This window comes from Haplochromis burtoni, unplaced genomic scaffold (assembly GCF_018398535.1).
Source record: "Haplochromis burtoni strain Fernald_Lab_line unplaced genomic scaffold, NCSU_Asbu1 Contig_753, whole genome shotgun sequence".
NCBI lineage: Eukaryota > Metazoa > Chordata > Actinopteri > Cichliformes > Cichlidae > Haplochromis > Haplochromis burtoni.
In genome coordinates, this window is record NW_024583114.1 from 148,259 (window position 1) to 149,666 (window position 1,408).

The following is a 1,408-nucleotide window of genomic DNA, read 5'->3' on the forward strand; positions in this document are numbered from 1 at the left end:
GTCCAGAGAATACACAGGTTCACAGGTGAGACCCTGACACACCAACACCAGCTCCACCCATCACTCCATCAACACTGCGCTCGTCACACCCTCACAACGATGTTCTAAATCTCCATCCTGCAGCTCCTCATTACACCACCAGGTGTCACATGACCCCGCTTCCTCCCTCAGGTGAGTCAGACCCGAGGTGACAGAGGTGCACGCACCGAGGGGGCAGCAGGAGCCGAGCCGGAGTCACACGACCAGGCGCTAGCTGGGACACATCGACCCATGTGACCCTGCGTGTGGTCAGACAGCCAATCAGAGAGCCTGTGTCAGCCTCCTCCCTGCTGACCTGCAGCCCAGAGTCCAAAGGGCTGATGGAGCAACTGAAGCCCGATGGAGACGCTGTGATGAAAGCACAGCTGGATTACAACAGCTGGAGGAGGTCACAGCGACAAAGAGTCAAAGCAGCGTAGAGTTTAAAGGAGCGTCGTTAACAGAGCATGACTGTCCTCCAATCAGCACACAGACCGCTGTCACATGACCAGCTCAGTTCACCTCACAGGTCCTTACCTCCACACATGATGTATTCTCTGAAGAACGGCACTCGGAACCAGAACGGCAGCATCAGCAGGTGAGGCTTGAGTCCAGGAAACAGGTGAGAGAAACCCGTCGCCTCCGTGCAGAAGTTCCCAAACGCCCCCGCCACCAGCACACCTGAGGACAGGCACATGCATGGAGACACACACCAGGGGGCGGGACTAAAAAGGGCAGGTGTACAGGTGTGTTTGTTACCATGTGGGTGGAATCCAAAGATGTAGTTCTTCTTCGGGTCCAGGTCGACCGTCTTCAGCAGCTGCAGACAAACCAGCAGTGATCAATCACCGATCAGTGATCGATCACCGATTGATCGATCACTGATCGGTAATCAATCAGTGAACAGCAGCGCTGATCGATCGCTGATCAGTAGTGATTGATGAATGATCAGTAACCAATATTCAGGGATCGCTCACCGTCAGCGGGAAGTAGTCTCTGAAGTGCTCCCACACACTCCACCTCCTCATCCACTGTGACCTTCGACCCCCATTGGTGGGTGTGTCCCAGTCCAGCCACAGCCAGCCAGCATAGAGCAGAGCCACCATCCACCAATCAGAGAGGGCGAGGAGGACGAAGGCCGCCAAACAGCACTGAGCTGGGAGACAAGTGAGGCAGACAGGTGAGCTGAGGCGTTCAGGTGCTCTCTGAGTGACCAGGCTGATCTATACCTGACAGGTGTGTGTGTGTCTAAGCTCCGCCTCTTTAAACCTTTTACCAGGTGAAAATAAAAATGAGTGTGTAACATCAGAAACTCAAACATCACATAAAACATCCGAATACAAATGAACAGGTAGAAGTGGGAGGATCCTTTTTAACACCTGAAGCCGTG

At 53.9% G+C, this 1,408-nt stretch overlaps 1 protein-coding gene across 1 annotated transcript in view; it reads right to left on the reverse strand.

Annotated features, from left to right (window-relative positions):
- mogat3a (monoacylglycerol O-acyltransferase 3a) overlaps positions 1–1,174 on the reverse strand; it is a gene marked incomplete at its 5' end in the record, with an annotated part of 4,897 nt that extends 3,723 nt beyond the window's left edge. The window contains 3 exon segments of the mRNA XM_005950180.2: positions 556–699; positions 778–838; positions 996–1,174. Coding sequence (XP_005950242.2) covers positions 556–699; positions 778–838; positions 996–1,174 — 384 coding nt within the window.
- Between the last annotated feature and the right edge of the window lie 234 nt (positions 1,175–1,408).